The sequence below is a fragment of the Simochromis diagramma genome, unplaced genomic scaffold (assembly GCF_900408965.1).
Source record: "Simochromis diagramma unplaced genomic scaffold, fSimDia1.1 OVJJ01000344.1, whole genome shotgun sequence".
Lineage (NCBI taxonomy): Eukaryota > Metazoa > Chordata > Actinopteri > Cichliformes > Cichlidae > Simochromis > Simochromis diagramma.
In genome coordinates, this window is record NW_024387375.1 from 3,653,965 (window position 1) to 3,672,092 (window position 18,128).

The following is an 18,128-nucleotide window of genomic DNA, read 5'->3' on the forward strand; positions in this document are numbered from 1 at the left end:
CCTCTTGGGCCCTCTTGAATTACCAAAAGATATTATTAATATTGTTTATGCAAAGTTAAATTGGTGTTTCAGTCACGGTTGTTTACCTTTGGGTATTGATTAAGTTCGAACACAGGTGCTGAAGTGCAGGTGCCTAAGGCCTGACCATGACCTACACCTGCGGCTCATCCCAATAACAAGCACAATAACAAACTGAGAAATTCCCTCCAGAATACAGTCAGCTCACACACCTATCCTCTTAGCAGATACTTGTTTCCAGGAGTGTTGCATCATGATACCCTTATGATGTCCACTGAAGAGCTGGTGCCCTCAAGGCCAAAGTCTATGATTGATCTTACTTTTTGAACTTGATGAAATGAATGAAAGTCAGAAGTTAACTTCGTATATGTTTTTTTAGTGTCAAAAGACATATTATCAATCAACTGGATCGGAACTTTTTATACACCTAGGCTTATTCTCTTTGGTATTATGAGGGTTGTTGCAGGGTAGGTTGGCAAAACATTGACAAATAATAAATATTTAAGCTACATTTCGATAACAATCCAAAAATGATCTGCTTCCTTTGGTACACTTATGTAGTATTTATAAGTTTGTAACAGTGCAGCAGATGATTATTACCTGTGTTCTTGTTTAATGGGGATCAGGTCAGATCTCTGTGCAGTCCAGTGATGTTCTTTATTATTGCTAAATGATCTTTGTATTCAGGAGAGCATTTTAGTGTTGCAAGAGTGAAGGGCCTACACTAAAGTGTTAGAGTTAGTCTTGGAAGGTCAGTATTACCATAACAGGGAACTTAGAATACAAGTCAGCTAAATTATGGGGTAGAACATGGAAAGAGAGAAATAAATAAGAAATTATAAAAGCTGAAACCTAATTTTGTTCTTATACAGAACACATCTGGGACAGCAATACAGTATGTAGTGCAAGATTTAAATCAATGAAAATAAAAGAAAAAAAGTAAAATACTTAGTCTTGTTAACAAAACATTTTCCTAACAAATTACACATACACACAATCACAAATCAGTGATTTCTTTGTACCTCCATTGGATCACCATACCATGGACAATACTGTCATCTGCTGGTAGTATTGTGGAATTACTGAAAACCATACTAATTCCAGTTATGGTGTATATTTTGCTGCTGCAGCAGCAGCATATTATTATTATTATTATTATTATTAGTAGTAGTAGTAGTAGTAACTAAAAAACTGTATACAGCCAATATTACTAGTCCATACACACACTGTAAGGGGACAAAAATGCATATAAATACAAATATATACAATAATTATAGAACAAAAAGTAGACCAACACATGAGGCAAATATAAAGAAATTCAACATAAGCACAGTGACAAGTTATATATATATATATATATATATATATATATATATATATATATATATATATATATATATATATATATATATTTATTTTTTTTTTATTTATTTATTTTTTTTTAAGTGGCATGGCCACAGACACACAAATATTGACACTGGCTGTGTCTTCTTATTATAGATTGAAACTTAATTTCTTAACCTCAATGAAGATAAGCCCTAAAATTCAATGTTGTGTCTTTAATTAAAACCAATTAAGGGCCTTGTTCAGTCAGACTGTGCAATGCTTAAAGAAATTGCAAAAACACCTAAGAGTCACATCTCAGACTCTATAGGCCCAAGTTGGCATGTTAAATATTGAAGTTCATGACAGTACAATTAGAAAAAAGCCTTAACAAGTATGGCAACACCCTAATAAACCACAATACCTCTGGAATAATATCCTTTCAAAAGCAGAGAAGAAAATGGAAATGTCTAACCATAATGCATGTTTGTTAGAAACCAAATCCAGCACATCAGCACAGACGCCTCATACCACATATCAAGCACAGTGGTAGAGGGGTGATGTTTTGGGCCTATTTTACCACAGAATCTGAGCACATTGATACCAAAGTATTGAAGAGTCTAATGTGAGATCATCTATCCGAGAGCTAAAGCTTGGCCTAAACTACATCATGGAACAGAGCAGTGATCCAAAGCACAGCAGCAAATCTAGAACATAATGCCTGAGAAAGTAAAGAATCAAGGTGACAGACCTCACCCTGGCCAGAATGCTATCACTGGAAAAAAAAAATGCCCACAAAAATCAATAATCTGAAGCAATAGTGTTAATATCATTGGGTTGAAATTCCTCTTCAGTGATGTGAGGGATTGGTAAAGATATGCAGAACATTACTTCAAGTTTGTGTTGCTAAAGGTGGTTCTCGAGTCATCTTGATAGTTTCTGACTCATTGTTTCTTCATTCTGGTATAGTTTTTGTTAAAAACAAAATGATATACTGTATGTAATATATATGTTAGATTATTTATTGCTGTGTACCTCAAGATGTGTTGAAATAATTTTTGAACCTGGTAAGGACCAGATGATTTATTTATTTTTTGGTATGTCCAGATACATAAAACCTTAGAACTGAAAGAAGATGTACTTTCTTTTCTCATGACTCTATAAGGTCACAGTAGTTTCTCTTACAGGGACAATCTTAAGAGTAAATCCAAATGTTTGCAAAATATCACTGGGCTTCAGGTATAACGGTGACATTCAGTAATAATGAGAAACATCTTCTGATGTGAAGTGCAAACTCACAAAAGGACTGAAATCAAACAATTGCTTTGTTTGCCAAAATTCAATGGAACCAATAGGGGTACTTGGTTAAGGTCATCTTTGGCGGCAAGTCTTTTCCCACTGCCCTGATTTCTGCTGCATACTAGGAGATAGTCACAGGCCCAAGTGTCCATATCAAAATATGACATTTACCAAAGAATTGATGATGACGTGTGGATACTTTTTAAAAGGCTGCAACGAGGGAAATTCTAAAAATGACTGTGCTCATAGAAGAAAAAGACTATATTTCCCAGTTCTTCCTAAAAGGTTTTACAGCTAGATAACTGAATTACAATTAAATTGTGGGTAGATGACAATCAAATAGAAGATATTCAGCAGAATTAGAGTTACAATGAAGTCTGAAAGTCATGATGGAGATTTGAGTGGCCTGAATACAGCCAATGTTATTTGAACTCATACTGATATTTTTAATCCTTGTAAACCTAATGAATATAAATATATATGTACAGCATTAGCTTTAACATAAATTAGATAAACTACTTTGAAATGTAATGTTTAATTTCAAATTGTGAAAACAATGACACCCTTGAATAGAAACCTTGAGTTTTTTTTTCTTCTCTTCAATATTAAACTAATAATTGCAGGTGACAGTAACTAATGTCTCACTGCCATCTCACTAATTAATGGCATCAATGCTAATTCTTTTGAGAGAAACAAGGTAACCTTCAATTAAAAAAATTCTAAATTAATTAGTTTTCAACGCAACACCTGGTGAGCTCTTGTTTTCTATCCTAAGGGCCAGATGTCATCAGTCTTGTCGAAAACACTTGCTTGTCTTTTCTTGCCCAGTTTGCCCCTTGTCTACCTCTCACCCCTCTGGGAAAAAGGTAAATTGGCAGGTTTAGGTTGATGTCATAACATAGTTTCTCTTTCATAATATGCTCACAAACAAGTTTAAGTGCTTCCCAAGTGCACACACTTATGCTTCAATGCATGTTGTTATTCATTCAGATTAAGACAACACATGTTGTTTTCACCATCTACAAGTTCACAAACAAGTGACATGCAAACATCAAAAAAACTTGCCACAAGTGAAGGATATTTAAAAACTTTTGTGTCTGTGAATATGTGTGACATATTTCATGTTATACATAAGCGTATGCATATATATTTTAAATCTTATAATATATCTATACATTTATAAGATGGCACTGAGTCTAAATTGTGATGTGACCACTACCGCTTAAATGACTTTTATCGAGCTGCACCACACCAAATGCTGCACCACACCAAATGCTCCTGGTAGACAGCAACAACCTTCTAACATAATTCTGGTTGGATATCTGACAACTCTTTACTTTGTAACTTTATCAGTTTCAAAATCACTTTTGATGTTTGTTGTCTTGGAACAACCAGTTGTTTTTAAGTTGAAGCTGTTGATTTGAGGTGATGTTAATTATTTCATTGACTTTGTGCAATGTACTAGCAAAATAACCCGAGAGCATGATACCACCACCATGCTTAATAACTGGTACTCGTACTCCAAAAATACCTCTTGTCAATTTGGCTAAATAGTTTGATCTTTTTCTTGTTTGACCATAAAGCATTTCTCCCAGAAATCATTTGGCTTGTCAATGTGGGCAGCTGAATATTGATTTGAAAGTGGCGATTTTGAACCATTCAGTCCATGGTTATGTAAAACTGGCTTCTTGTGGACAGTGACACTACTTTTTCAGCAGTTTCTAGTTCCTGGCAGGCTTGGTGGTTCCTGGGTTGTTGCTGAACATCCTAACCAATTTCCCTTTCTTCTTATTGTGACATTTTGGGTCTTCTTCCAAACGTTAGCAAAGTGGTGATCTATCCAAATAGCTTGTACAACTGTGTGTATGCCACCCAGTTGTTCCTTCTTACTATAGCCTGTAGTATGTATAGGATTTGAGATATGAGATTTATTTTAGGAAAATCAAAAGTTGTGGTGTTTAACTGAAGTTTGCTTAATAGTTACCATTTTAATTAATAACAAGAATTTTCTAAATTTTCCATAACTCCTGTGGCATTCTGACAGGACAAGCAAGGCAAGCAATGCTGTCTAAAAATACATATATATTAATGTGTACCATAGGAAACCAACCTCTTTCTTTTGATCTCAGACAATGCTGTCACTGTCAGAGATCTTCGCGCCTGTCAATTAACATGTGCATCCATCCTTTATATTGCTGCCATCTTGTGGCTGCAGTCAGCTTCACTTGTGTCAATCTCAGAAAAAAACCCAGTTCTCTCTGTTTTGGGGACGTGTCCATTCTCCATTAAAAATTACTTTAACTGAACCAGCTGAAAGGCCAGCTGTGTTTTTCTTGTAATTTGCACGTGCACATTATGGATAAACCACTGGTCTTTGACGGTAATCTAATGGGAGAGTAGGTACACTTTCGAAGTAGCATCTATGAAATTATCTGAATATGTTTAACCAGCTGCTTTGTCAACACATCAGATTCATTTTTCATTCATATTTTCAATCCCCACTGTGTAGATATTTACAGTTAACTTTGTCTGCTCAAGCCTCTTAATTCAGCTGATTCTTTATTATTATTTTATTATAATAATAAAAAAGTTGCCCCACACCACTGGCTTTAAGTTGATTTTGTGGGAAAAAATATTCATGCTAAAAATGCTGAAAATCAAACAGCAAAGTTTGAAGTAACCTTCATTCTCTGAACAGACTATTAGCCTGGAGACTGAATATTCTGAAGACTCTAATAGGCCGCAGGTCTCTTACTTCTTCCAGCACAAAAGGAAATGATTTTTGCATGACAGTGAGAGGCAGTGAAATTTTGCTCAATATTCACTGTGTGAGAAATAACAAGGAATTGCTTGATCTGCATAGTGAATCAAGCCCTATACCATCATATCACAACCAGCGGTTCTTTATTTTTCCATATATATCCAACAGAGTGCACGGCATACATATTGCCTGGATCATTTTCATTTTCCTTAGAACAGCAGAGAAAATGTGTTTCCAGGCCAGCTAGAATTTGTAATTCTATGTTCTTAATCTCTTCTGTGTGCTCGATACAGCCATGTAATTTTTGCACTTATTATACTCAATGTTATTCCTGATTTCTGAGCTCTTCACCTTCCAGGCATTCTGCAAATCCAGCCTATACTTAAAAGCTGAAGCCACAGGTAATACTTTAAATTCAAATTGCCTGCTAAATCCAGAGTGTTTCCTTTACTGTCATGTTATGTCCCTTCTAGGGTGAGGCTGAGAAAGAGATCCATCTAACTGAAAATATAAGACAAACAAATCTATCTAAGGAATTAGATATGTGTGACATGCATTCCATGATAGATAGATAGATTCACTCGCTGGGCCCCCGTCCTCATATGAGGTTTTACATCGTTTTAGTAGATAAAGGTGAATGGCTTGGACATAAATTGAGCTACGGTTTGGGAAAGGCCTCGAAGGGGACTGGCGGAAGTTCCCGGGCCTGGCAGATCCCCATGTACTAAATAGAAGTGAAGACGTTAACAAATTGTAAAGGGCAGGGAGGGTGGGGCATGTAAACTTGGGGGGCATATATAGATGAGAACTGGAATGAGCATGTTTGGAGGCATGGTCCTGCTCCTGAAATTCAGATACTTTATCTCCAATTAGATCAAGATATCCTAACCAAAAGAAAGAAACTACACTACACCTAACCTCACTACCTAACATAAAGATGAGAAAAAGAAGTCAGGTAGATAGATTGGATTTGGATTAGCTGATTATCAAACTAGTTGTTTGTAGCCCTTTACATCAATATAACGGCGCAAAAATGACATCTAATAAGGAAGAAAGAAAATGAACAAGTTGTTCTCTATCGAGCTGATAATATCTGCAGACTCAGACTGATGGGACAAAGATGACTGTAAATTAAGTAGGACCTCCGAAACTTTCAATTTATGCTCCTTTCAGCAATCAGCCTGTCATCAGAGGGATGATATGGAGGAGGAACACACGTGAAACGTGATGCAGCCTAGAAAGGTGTCCCAAGAAAGATATAATTTCAGCATTTTTATATAATTTCTCCTAGAGTTTCTCCAAGATTTAGTGTTGCATGTCACTGATTTGTCACTCTACCAGGCGGGGTCCAGTGAAATGAGCTTGTAAGGTAAATCCAACAAAGGGAAGCATCAGTGAAAAAGTGTGGTTACAATTCCCACATTAATGCTGAGACAGAACTAATCTGTCTGTGGAATTTAATCTTCATCCTTCTCAATTGCGACCAATACCCAAAACTACTTCAGACCACTTGTAGCAGTGACTTTCTCCAAAACAGAAAAGATAAAACAATCTGTTTTCATAGTTGTGGGTCTGCGACCTAGCATTTATGTGTTTGGACCTTTGATTTTGTTTTATTTAATATTCTGCCGTTAAGATTCTGTTCCAGGTTTTGGTTCTTATTGTAGTTGTAATCCCTCTGTTTTATATTTATTTATTTTTTTTGTTGTATTATCTAGTCTTTAGATTCCATTCCTCCCATGTCCCTCCTCATGAAGTCAGTTGTGTCTCTGTTTGTTTACCTTTCTTGTCCATGTCAAGTTCGTGTCTTTGTCTCTGTCTCAGTGGTTATGCTTTCTGTTTTATTGTGGTGGCCGGTGTCTCTTGTGCATTATGTTCAGCTTTGCTTCACCTGTGTCGTTACTCCTGATTTGCCCCCGCTGTGTTCCCAGCTGTCTCCACTTCCCCATCTCCTCCTGTGTATGTGTATGTATTGACTGCATCTCTCTGGCTGTGTCCCAATCCAGCGACCGCACGCTTCGTAGTACGCGCAGTTTGCTGGATCAGTGTTTCAATATTTATATCTTCTATCAGCTGTACATGTAGTTTGGTTATTTGCCTTTTGGTTGAAAGTACACTGAGAGAGGACTTTTTCATTAGTGATCATAATAGTATTTTTTTTTCATATTAATGTAATTTTTTCATTTAATTGAATACAATCTATTTGTGTATGATTGTCAGTCCAAAGAGGAAGAGAGGAAAGAGGGGAACGTGAGGAGAAATTACAAGGTCAGGAAGAACCAGGTAAGAAAACAGACAGGGAATAGTGACAGGTAAAACGGACACTTTTAAACTGCTTGAGAGAGTTGACCACCAAAGTGATAGACAGATGTGCTAACCTCAAGGTGAGGCGAAATAGGTTAAAATGAAATAAAAACATCTGCAGAGCCATAGTAGTATCTGCAATAAAGATCTTTTCATACATAGTATACATTGTACCATTGGCAAAGTTGCCTCCATTTTTATAATTTTTTTAAATTAATATTTTGTACATTTGTACACTTCAAAAACTTCTATTTTTGAAGTGTATTTTTATGTATCTGTATTATATTTTACATACACATTAAAAATGTGTATGTAAAAAGTAAAGTGATTAAGTAAATCACTCACTATGAGCATCATTCATTATTCTCCCCCAGTAATTAAGGTTAGGATATGTATTTGTTTTTATTCCAATCAATTCTTCTTTTGCAGCATTTAAATAACCATGATTAGATTTGATGGTTTTGTTACAGACTTTTCAAAAAAGTGTTTTGCTTTTCTTTCACAAGTGTGGAGATTAAATTGTATTAAGATGTACAAAACAGTGATGTCATGTTTTGTGACGAGGACCCAGGCACAGAGAGACTTGATGAATTTAAGAATCTTATGATTTAATAAAGAAATTTGCAGACTTGAACAGAGATGGTAAAATTATGATTACTGATAACGGAGACAAAGACAACAGATGATGAGGACAGGGAGGAACAGGGGTTTAAATGCACCAAGGAGACAATCAGAAAGAACTCGGGAAAACTGGAGACATTTAGGAATGCAGGGACTGACAGAGACAGGGAAGAAGTCTCATCGTGACGAGTAAAGTTTATCTTGCCTGGCTGCGCAGCTGTCTGGGTGCTCAGCATCCCCAAAGCTCTGATCCTAGAATCGCCCCTGGTTCCCAGATGGTACAGTGGACACATGTGTGACTCTTGTGATTAAAGCATCTTTCTTTCAGCTTAACGAGTGAACCGTCAGCTCGTTCAAACACATGTTAAAGTCTGTTTGGCTCGACACCACTGAACAGAGGCAGCAATATAACATAGCAAACATTAACAGTGCAGTGAATCCTGCTTGTGCCGTGATATTCAGGACTGCAAACCGAGCAGCATCACTGACTTTCAGCTTGTTGTGTTTGTGTATATATGACTGACTTTAATTATCTATAAAATCATCACATTCTCTGTAAGATTAAGTCAACTATTGAACAGCGTATATTTTAAAGTAAAAGCTTTAAAACCAAGTTGACGCTGAAAGTACAAACATCACTAATGACACATATATTTGCCAACATGTGGCCAACAGTAATGTTTTAATGTTCTTCATTATTAAACATACATCGCACATAAATAAGTGACATAATATTCAGTACTTACTTTTGGAAGTTTACTCTTTGGCGGCCATGCTTCAGGCATCCGCCGTTTTTTTCGAAACAAAATATCCACACCCACCGCCGCGCTATGAATTGTGGGATATATGGGGCCACAAAGTCTACACCGGTCTACACTTCAAATTTGGGGAAATGAACTGCGCATTTGTCCAGCATATGGGTCTTACCTGTCTGCTTCACAGTCAACACATGACACTTCACTGGCCTCAAACATGAAGGTATCAACCCTCATCTGGATTCCTTCATATGCCACTAACAACCATCCATTCATGTATTGTTAAAAGTCAGTGTCCAGTAAGGGCCAACAACATCATCTGTCTGAGGAACAGTAAGTTAATTTGTTATATATGAGCTAGCAACTGTGTGTGTGTGTGTGTGTGTGTGTGTGTGTGTGTGTGTGTGTGTGTGTGTGTGTGTGTGTGTGTGTGTGTGTGTGTAATGATATATGTGCATATATGTATGTGTGTCTGTCTGATTTATGATGGGAGATGTAAGGTACAAGGATGGAATGTTAAAGTCAAATGACAGAAATGTGTGGTAACGGTGTTGCATACCAGTCTATTTTGTTCTCGCCACCATGTTAGTAAATCATAATCATTCAGAACCAATAGCCTGGTGTGATCTCCATACAGTTTGCCCTGCCCGATTTCTCACACGCTTAACTCCAGCTGTTGCAGAGAAAATGGTGACGATGTTGCAAGTGAGAACTCCTAAAATAATCAAAGAAAACAGAAAAACCGCCCCTACACATCATAGTAAGTGCCTTGGCAACATTGGAAAAGAAAAACTCCCTTTTATAACAGGAAGAAACCTCCAGCAGAACCAGGCTCAGGGAGGGGCTGCCAGTTGGGGTGAGGGGAGGAAGACAAGACAAAGATCTTAACTGTGACTCAGTATTTTCTTTCTGTTCTTCCTTTTTTAGAAAGTTGATTCATTTATATTGTCTTTGTATTGTTATAAGAAAGGAACTTCACTTACCATGATACCCATCTCCCAGCGAGGATAGCTTTTAACTACAGTCTATTTTTTTCTTTTCATCAAGTTGTTTTTAGAATAAAATAATGTTAATCATTTCCCATGAGAGCATTTGATCCTTTGAGCCCAAGGTCTTGTTAAAAAGCTAAACTAAACAATACAGAGATTATCGTATCCTAATACTAAACACTGTCTCCTAGGACACCATTCTTCCACTTCTGAGCATCACTCAGGGACATATTAGGTGCATAACACAATCTCATGGCCTGAGGCAGCACAACATACAACATGTGATATTCATTCTGCTTTGCTGTGTTTTGTAGCCTGCAGAGTTTGTCTTGATAACAATATGCAAAACACACCAATGACTCATTAATAATCACTAAATTACTCCAGAGTCTGACCTTTCTTTTAGGCACCAAAAGTAAGTCAGAACATAAATCCTAAAAGCATAAAAATCTAATTATGGCTGAATTATGGTTATTTTAAATGTACTTTAAAAGTTTAGGGAATTGTAGGAGAAAGGGTTCAGGGTTAGAGTAAATCAGTGTAAGTCAATTTAATATATTTTATATTGATAAAAGTACAGCTGTGTGTATGTTCTAAAAGTAATGTATTCACGTGTGATGTAGTGTAGAAGCCCTGTCTAACACTGCACTACTATGTGCCTTTCCTTATCCCTGAAGGATGAATACCTAGTCAGGCATAACACTAAGACATGAGACAGCTCATGTCTTTCTTCATTATGGTCAGGTGCCCATCCCAGTTCCTTGTTGTTGTTGTTACTTGTTGTGAACCTCATGTTCTGTTTCCTTTGATCATAAGTTCCAGGGAGATAGTGCCAATCTGACAGTTGCAGCATGAGACAGAGAGCATATATGTCATACAGGGCAGCATCTCTTACTTGATGCCAAAGACTATACAGTTATTTGTGCACCACTGGTAGGGGTGGAAGATACAGCAGATTGATAGAAAGTATTTTAACTACTAGATTGAGCTTATAATAATCAACTTCTGTTGGCCAAATACTGTATGTTAAATTTCTTTAAATGTTGTGTTTGTGTCAGCATAAGTTAATGATGTAATGATGCATTCTTCATGCTTTTTCTTAACAAGTTAACTGTTTTTTAATTTATTAGTTTTTTTGGTCATGGTCAAATTTCTATAAGTTTTGCAAAATTTACTATCAGATGTATATAGTTATTTATTTTCCAGAAAGGATGAACCCTTTATGGATGACACTGACATTAACAAAGTTTAGTCTTTCATGGAGAAGAGCTAGGCTTGTCCTCTTTAGTCTTTTGTGGACAGGGATTTTTGCCTATGACTCGTACCAAGATCAATGTGAGATAATTCCTGGCACGATGAGCCTGCCTGCACTGGAAAAAAAAGGGGACATCATATTAGGAGGACTCTTCTCCCTTCATGACATGGTGGTGGAGCCCAGTCTGTCTTTCACTTCTACACCTTCGTCTACCCAGTGCACGAGGTAAGAGTTCTTTAAATATCCTTAACATTGCTGTTTGGAACTTCACATTAAGGATGTTGAAATATACTGTTACTTGGGAATATCATTTTTGCTGATTCCGAAGAGCTATAATTAAAAGCATGTACAAATAAAAATAAACTTTTAATGCAAAATATTTTGTTTATTACGGATACAAAATAACTTAAGCTTTACAATTTCCCCCAAACTGCAATACGTTGGAGAATCTTCTCTCACTGAACCAACTGAAAATAAAGTTATTTTAAGAACAATTAACTGTAATTAATGCACACACTGTACCCCCAGCTTTACCTGAAATATTTTATCTACCAAACAAACACAGGTGCAACACGTTTATGTAACAAAACAAATGTCAGTTGCTGACATAATTTTCCAGAATGTTTATAAATTGACCAAATAACAGGACACTGATCATTTCCTCTGTTTTAACTTGTTTCCATTATTTTCCTTATAATTAGTGATCCTTTGTGCATACTGAGGCTGCTGGGTTGTGACTAGATTTGACTTCATGTTAGCTTTAGCTTGTGCCACATTGCCTTTGTTAGAAATCTTTCATCTGGGTTAAGATAATTTAAGTGTCACAAATGTTAGTTGACAGGATTGTTTTCATTGTAGTGCCCTCACCTGTTAGCTTAGGTGAACTTTGTGTCTACTCTCACAGAAAGGAGCTTGTATCCTAGCAACATGGTACCATGTAACAAGTAACTATTTGCTTGCATCACTGTGCATGTGTTGTACATGCATGACGTGAGACTACATGAGACTGGTATGCCAGTTACCAGTCCTGACTCAGAACAATGGAAATCATCCAGTTCTAGTCCCTGGCCAGTCAACCCGTGCATCTCAAATGTAAATTTCTTGCTGTTTTCTTCCAGGTTTAATTTTCGGACATTCCGTTGGATGCAAACTATGATCTTTGCCATTGAGGAAATTAACAGAAAGGGCAAAATCCTTCCCAACATCACACTGGGCTATAAGATATATGATTCATGCAGTACACCCCATCAGGCTCTAAAGGCTGTATTAGAGTTAAGGGGTACAGAGAACAATTCAGCAGGAAATACACACCAGCAAGCAGTCTGTCATGAGTCCATACCAGCAGTGATTGGAGATGGGGGCTCTACTCAGTCTCTTGTAGTAGCTCATTTCTTGGGAGTCTTTCATGTGCCACAGGTAGGTTTATCACAGCTTGTAAAATACTCTGTAATCGACATAGCAGTGTGCATTGCTTATTGTCATTTTTTTTTTTGAATTACCACTAGGGTAGGTCAAGCCTGTGAATTAAATCCAACAGACTAATTTAAGAGTCTTTTAAGGTTCAATACCGGTCGTCATCATCAAGGTTTTATTTTACATTGAAATTTATGGGGATTTTTTTTGTTTGTTTTGTTTTTATAGGTTAGCTATTTCTCAAGCTGTGCATGTCTCAGTGACAAAAACAAGTTCCCCGCCTTTTTAAGGACCATGCCCAGTGACTTCTTCCAGGTTCACTGCAACACTCAAACAAAAATATATTTTGCATTGTTTTTTGTTGTTGTTTTATTTTATATTTGTTTTTTGTTTTGGTTCTCTGTGTTAGTCTTCTTGTTTTTTTTCTACTGCCAGGTAGATGCACTACTACAACTTGTCAAGCATTTTGGCTGGACTTGGGTGGGTGTGATTGCAGGGGATGATGATTATGGTCGTGGTGGGGCTAATATCTTTGTAAATGAGGTGAGTCGGACAATTACAAATAAAGGTATTCATAATAAAATTGCATTCTTTTCCTTTTCTTTGAGTATCTTACTAAAATAACTATGAAAATGATATTTACTGTTATTTATCTTCTTTATTGCTCTCTTAGGTTACAAAGTTGGGTGCTTGTGTTGCTCTTCATGAAATTATACCTAAGAACAGAGCGCAGAGCACAATATCATCTATTGTTTCCAACATCCAATCATCTGGGGTTTGGGTGATTCTGGTGTTTGCCGTGGAACAAGACGCAGCAGCTCTGTTTGATGAAGTGCTCAGGTTGGATTCTTCCACAAGTCCTCAGTATCATCTGTTTTATTTGCTGACTTTAAGTCTATAATGTTTTTTTATCACTGTAAAAACACAAATCTACATGTTTCATGAATTCAGAATGGAGCTTGCTGGGATACAATGGCTGGCCAGTGAGGCTTGGAGCACAGCTGCCATTCTTTCCACCCCTAGAAAGTACCATCACATCCTCCAGGGTTCAATGGGATTTGCCATTCGGCGAGCAGACATACCTGGATTGCGAGATTTCCTTCTTCGTTTGAATCCCTTAAGCTCAGATGCAAGTAATGATCCCTTCCTGGCACCCTTCTGGGAAGAGATGTTTCAGTGCAGTCTGGGTGTAGAGGCTGAAGATCAAAAATATAATACTGAGGGTAATCCTCCATGCTCTGGAACAGAAGAGTTGGGGAGCATAGCAAATATCTATTCAGATGTGTCACAGCTAAGGATTTCCTACAATGTCTATAACGCTGTATATGCCCTTGCCCATGCAATCAAGGCTATGAGAAGCTGTGTGAAAGGAAAAGGACAATTTCTTCAGCAAGCATGTCCAGATATGGACAGTATAAAGCCATGGCAGGTACTACTTTGTTTAATAAGTCATTATAAATTTACAGAAGTCACTTTACTCAAATGATCATATCTACTTTTTTTCTAGCTGCTTCATTATATAAAACAGGTCAAATATTTCAACACTTTTGGTGACGAAACAAAGTTTGATGGGAATGGTGACCCTACAGCCATGTATGACCTTGTTAACTGGCAGCTGAAGCCAAGTGGAAAAATGGATTTTGTCACTGTCGGTAAATTTGATGAGACAACTGCAGCTTCACACCATAAACTTCAAATCCAGGAAGAGAACATTTTATGGACTGGTAACCAAACCAAAGTAAGGGTCTCAGCAGAATACAACAACAATTTTCTGAACTGTAATTTGTATATTCAGGTTTTCATTATGTGACCAGTGTAGTTTGTGATTCCACTTTGCCTTAGGTTCCCTTGTCAGTATGCAGCAATGTTTGTCCCCCAGGGACCCGGAAAGCAATCAGACCTAACTTCCCTATCTGCTGCCATGATTGTGTGGTTTGTGCAGCTGGGGAGATTAGCAATCAGACTGGTGAGGAAATGCCATTTGGCCACATTACTGTTTACAATGTGACTTACCCAGTGCATTTGCTGTGGAAAAGTCACAATATGGCAGTTAAGGCCTTTCTGTCTTTCCTTTAGATGCCATAGAGTGTATCCAATGCCTGCCAGAGTTCTGGTCCAGTGCTGAGAAGACTGCCTGCATCCCCAAACAGATGGAGTTCCTTTCCTTTAGTGACACTATGGGAATCATTCTGATGGTTATTTCCCTCACTGGCATCTTCAGCACCTGCTTTGTGGCCTTTATATTCTACTGTCACAGAAGCACCCCCATTGTTAGGGCTAATAACTCTGAACTGAGCTTCCTGCTACTCTTGTCTTTGACTCTGTGTTTCCTGTGTTCCCTGATCTTCATCAGTCAGCCCTCTAAGTTGTCCTGCCTGCTGCGCCACACAGCATTTGGAATTACCTTTGTCCTCTGTATCTCCTGCATTCTGGGGAAAACCATAGTGGTCCTAATTGCCTTTAAGGCTACACTTCCAGGCAGTCATGTCATAAAATGGTTTGGGCCTTTGCAGCAAAGGATAATCATTACCTGTTGTACACTTGTCCAGGTAAAGAATTTTGACTTTTTATTAAGATCAGAATAATTATGGAGCATTTCTTTAAAAAGTTGAAATACTAAACGTGTACTTTTTTTTTAAATAAAGGTAATCATCTGTACAGTATGGCTGGTTGTTGCTCCCCCAATGCCACAAAAACTAATGCCACGTGATAGCCCTATTGTCATTCTTCTCTGTGACAAAGGTTCCCATCTAGCATATGCTCTGGTCCTGGGCTACATTGGCCTGCTGGCTTTTCTCTGTCTTGTCTTGGCTTTTCTGGCCAGGAAACTTCCGGACAATTTCAATGAGGCCAGAATCATCACATTCAGTATGATAATTTTTTGTGCTGTGTGGATAGCGTTTATTCCTGCCTACATCAGCTCTCCTGGAAAGTACTCCACAGTCACAGAGGTGTTTGCTATCTTGGCCTCAAGTTATGGATTGCTGGGCTGCATCTTTGCCCCCAAGTGCTACATAGTTCTACTAAGGCCGGAAAAGAACACAAGGAAACATCTCATGTCCAAAACATCCACATCCAAAAGATTTTAGAACATTGTATTAATTTTATTTCTGAACTTACAGTTACTCACTATTTTTCACATAGTTTAAACTAATTAATCAGCAAACAGTTGTGTGTATTTGATTGGTAAATAAATGCAAGTGGTGGCATCAGTGTTTTGCCACCAGATGGTGGTAGTGTGCTGTCAATTGTCTCTTCTGCTGTTTATCATATCAGGAAATGTCAGATACCTTTATTCTTTCTAAGAACTTTTCCAAGTGTCTCAGTGTGTCTGTCACACACACACACACACACACACACCCCATCGATCATCAGAACACCGCCAAAATAATGGACACAAATCATGGTCATCCAGTCAGTGCTGACTACATGGGTTTTACATGTTCATTATCCTCTTAACTGAATGCATGAACACTATTTTTTCTTCTTCTTCTTCTTTTTCTTTACAATCCCGCAGTTGTATTTTTCAGGCTACACACTTCTTTGACATCTTCAGTGGAAATCTGAAGGACAAGTCATTGCCAGACATGAATGGGTTTTGGCAATGGTGTCCATGCTGATTTGACCTGAGATAGAATGATGAGGCCCAGGGTTTCTGAGGTATGCTCTCTAGAAATCCCAGCTGTCATTTGTTAATTAAATCCTACTCCTGGGGCCTTTACATATAAACATCACGCTTGGCTGTTCCTTACAATAACAAACTAAAGCATTAGACATTTTCCTGGCTTACCCAGCTGCTCTCAAGCTAACATTGATTATCCAACACTGATTGATCTGTTGTTCCTCCCAAGGCAGAGGAATACTTTGGGAAATGGAGAAATGGTGGGCCTCTGTCATTCATTTGAGACAGACAGAGAAAACAAGTGAGTGGGAGTGGCACATAGACAAAAGTGCCTCACTGATTTACATTTATTAACTATTTTTTAATCTACACCCTGTTTACACTTAGCCTTTGTATCTTCTCTGTATGCAAATTCCAATACAACTCCTCTTCAAAGTGCACTGCCTGCCTGATTAATTTCAGAGTAATCATTTAGATCATAACTGTGTTTGCTAGATGTAATTGAAGAAACCAGAATAAACAATCTCCATTGGAGGGTTAAATAATTAATTTGGTTTAAAAGGAGAAAACTTCAATAAAATGAATGGTCTTTAAATATCCAGACATACAGAATTAATTTGAAGTGTGGCTTGGCGTTAAAAATATAAGTGACTGTGAAGAATGCACACATCCAGGATTTGAGTAAATCCATTAATAAAAATACTGACAAAATGTTAGGATGAGAGCATGAATTCTTCGTACATACAGCTATTTTCTATGTACAGCTATTTACTCTCATCATTTATCACTCTTTGTTTTTTGGGGGGTGTTTGTTATGTGGTAAATGCAGATTAAATGTTTATCAGATTACCCAAGAGTTTACAGTGACAGAGATTAGAATAATTATTAGTAAGATTATATCATTATTATGAAGTGCTTAAAATAAGATATACTGTAAGTATTAGAAATGACTGAACTTGAGATAAACGTATGACTAAATTCACTATAAATTCCAGCAGCCCTACATTAAGTAACAGCATGATGCTGCGGTTCGTTACATTATACTTTAAGGGAGCTGTTTGTAAAGTTGGGTAAATACTCTGTTACTATGTCAAAAAGCTGGAACTGTTGAGAATCTGACTTTGTTGATTAATACTCAGCAAACTTTTACTTAAAGGGTTGTAAGCAATAAAAGCAGCAATCAGCCTTTAGTCTCACAGACTCCATTAAGACAAGCCATCAAAGCAACATATTTGGCAGAGATGAAAAAAAATGTCATATCTCTTTCCTGGATTGCTAGAAGGGAAATGTTCTACAAAATTCAGACATTATATGGATAATAAAAAAGAACAGATTAACAGAAGAAAACGTTAATCACAACAAACCCCTTGCCTGCATTTGAGGAAGTGCAAATCACTGGATATTTGTGCAAAACTATATTTTTAAAAGCTTCTGGGAGTCATTTTGTGTAGATGCAGGTCTGTTGCATTTTATTGTTAGGTGCAGTCTTTCTATTATCCACTTTTTTTCAAATGCGCCATTGTTACCGATGACATCAAAGGACACGATGTATTGATGTAATGTATATGAAAAACTATTTTAAGGAAGTAGGTAAGGAAGGTAAGTCTATATATTTGTCACACTGTATAACCATCGTGCACCATGACCTCAAATCTATTTTTGTGATGATGGTCTTTCTTTTGCTATATTCCCAAAGCTTTCTGTAGTTCTCTGCTCCTCACACCAACTCTTTTGAGGTTGCTTTTTCTTTCTTTTACCTATTATGTAG

The 18,128-nt window shown here is 37.2% G+C and overlaps 1 protein-coding gene across 1 annotated transcript; it reads left to right on the forward strand.

Moving 5' to 3' along the window:
• Positions 1-3,866: 3,866 nt before the first annotated feature.
• LOC120719959 (extracellular calcium-sensing receptor-like) lies at positions 3,867-15,884 on the forward strand. The gene is made up of 11 exons (XM_040009518.1): positions 3,867-3,921; positions 11,373-11,550; positions 12,444-12,741; positions 12,967-13,053; positions 13,174-13,281; positions 13,412-13,578; positions 13,690-14,167; positions 14,246-14,476; positions 14,581-14,704; positions 14,815-15,287; positions 15,384-15,884. The coding sequence occupies exons 1-11, from the start codon at positions 3,867-3,869 to the stop codon at positions 15,825-15,827; spliced, it is 2,643 nt and encodes an 880-aa protein (XP_039865452.1). The 3' UTR covers positions 15,828-15,884.
• The last annotated feature ends 2,244 nt before the right edge of the window (positions 15,885-18,128 follow it).